Source organism: Olea europaea, unplaced genomic scaffold (assembly GCF_002742605.1).
Source record: "Olea europaea var. sylvestris unplaced genomic scaffold, O_europaea_v1 scaffold38002, whole genome shotgun sequence".
Taxonomy (NCBI): Eukaryota; Viridiplantae; Streptophyta; class Magnoliopsida; order Lamiales; family Oleaceae; genus Olea; species Olea europaea.
Window position 1 is genome coordinate 1 of NW_019257407.1, and position 1,109 is coordinate 1,109.

The window sequence follows — 1,109 nt, forward strand, 5'->3', positions numbered from 1 at the left end:
ATTACAGGATATATCTGTGTGTAATCATGTTCCCAAACACAAGGGATTCTACAATGTCTTGCAAGAATATGTATGTACTACCTGGCAACCTGTTGCAAAGGAGGCCAAGCAATCTCATCATCATCTGTGTAGCCATTTATGAAGAAATCCGAGCAATTTTTCCTGCACCCATGATTATATGGGTTGCGGAACCTCCCATCTGGACCACGAAGATATCCATAACGTATAGCATTTGCCAATTCATTTGTAGTGATGTTCCGAGCAATCTGCAATTTAAAGAGTTAAAGCGTGTGTAACCATGCAATGTATAATTCAAAGATGACTCCTCGAGTGTGTTCTGAACCAAAGAGAATGATATTCACCGAGTAGCAAAGACAGGGACTTTGACCCATTAATAAAATTACAAGTAAATTTACATGTAACTAAACTTTTTAACCTTAGCTAAACATGCTCTAAACATTCAAAAACAAACATGAATGTGCTTAAATCTTTAAGCAAACAACCAAATGTCAACTTTTCAACTGTGATCGGAAAGAGAAATGAAATGAAGAAAAAAGGCATATACTTCACCTGGGATGCTTGAACCGTCAATAAAGTTGCAGCAGCAATAAAGATAGCTGCATCCATGACCAGGAAAGAAATAATCCCAGGATAATTAAAAATCGTGTGATGCAGCCATGTTTCTCCACTTGCCAATGCTGGTACAGATGTCCAAATTCCTGCCATATTACACAACTTCCAATCATATGAAAGGTTGGGGAGTAATTTCTACAACTAACAGCAAAAAGAAGTTTAGCTGCTCTGACATACTTTGAACAGCAACAATCCCACTAATAAATGCTGTTGATGTCCCCAAGCAGAGAAAAACAAAAAAGTCCCGTTTATTCCTCTGCAACATTCACGATGACAATAAACAATGACATTAATAAGAAATGAAAATGGGAAAAAAATGGTAAACCAGTAAGAATTCTCAGTGGGGAACAAGTAAATAACACTAAGCCCCCGTTTGATTCCCATTCTTCTAAGAATGAGAATAAAAAATATAGTCATTACAAACCACGCAATAGAGAGGAAGTCAAATATGGTGGCTTGATGCGATGGATAACAGT

The 1,109-nt window shown here is 37.2% G+C and overlaps 1 protein-coding gene across 1 annotated transcript; it reads right to left on the reverse strand.

Moving 5' to 3' along the window:
- On the reverse strand, positions 1 to 990 carry LOC111386938 (probable protein S-acyltransferase 23). Its single transcript, XM_023011441.1, has 3 exons — positions 811 to 990; positions 571 to 719; positions 1 to 266 (listed from the first exon to the last, which is right to left on the reverse strand). Exons 1-3 carry the CDS (start codon positions 896 to 898, stop codon positions 78 to 80), a joined length of 426 nt encoding a protein of 141 aa, XP_022867209.1. The 5' UTR covers positions 899 to 990; the 3' UTR covers positions 1 to 77.
- Between the last annotated feature and the right edge of the window lie 119 nt (positions 991 to 1,109).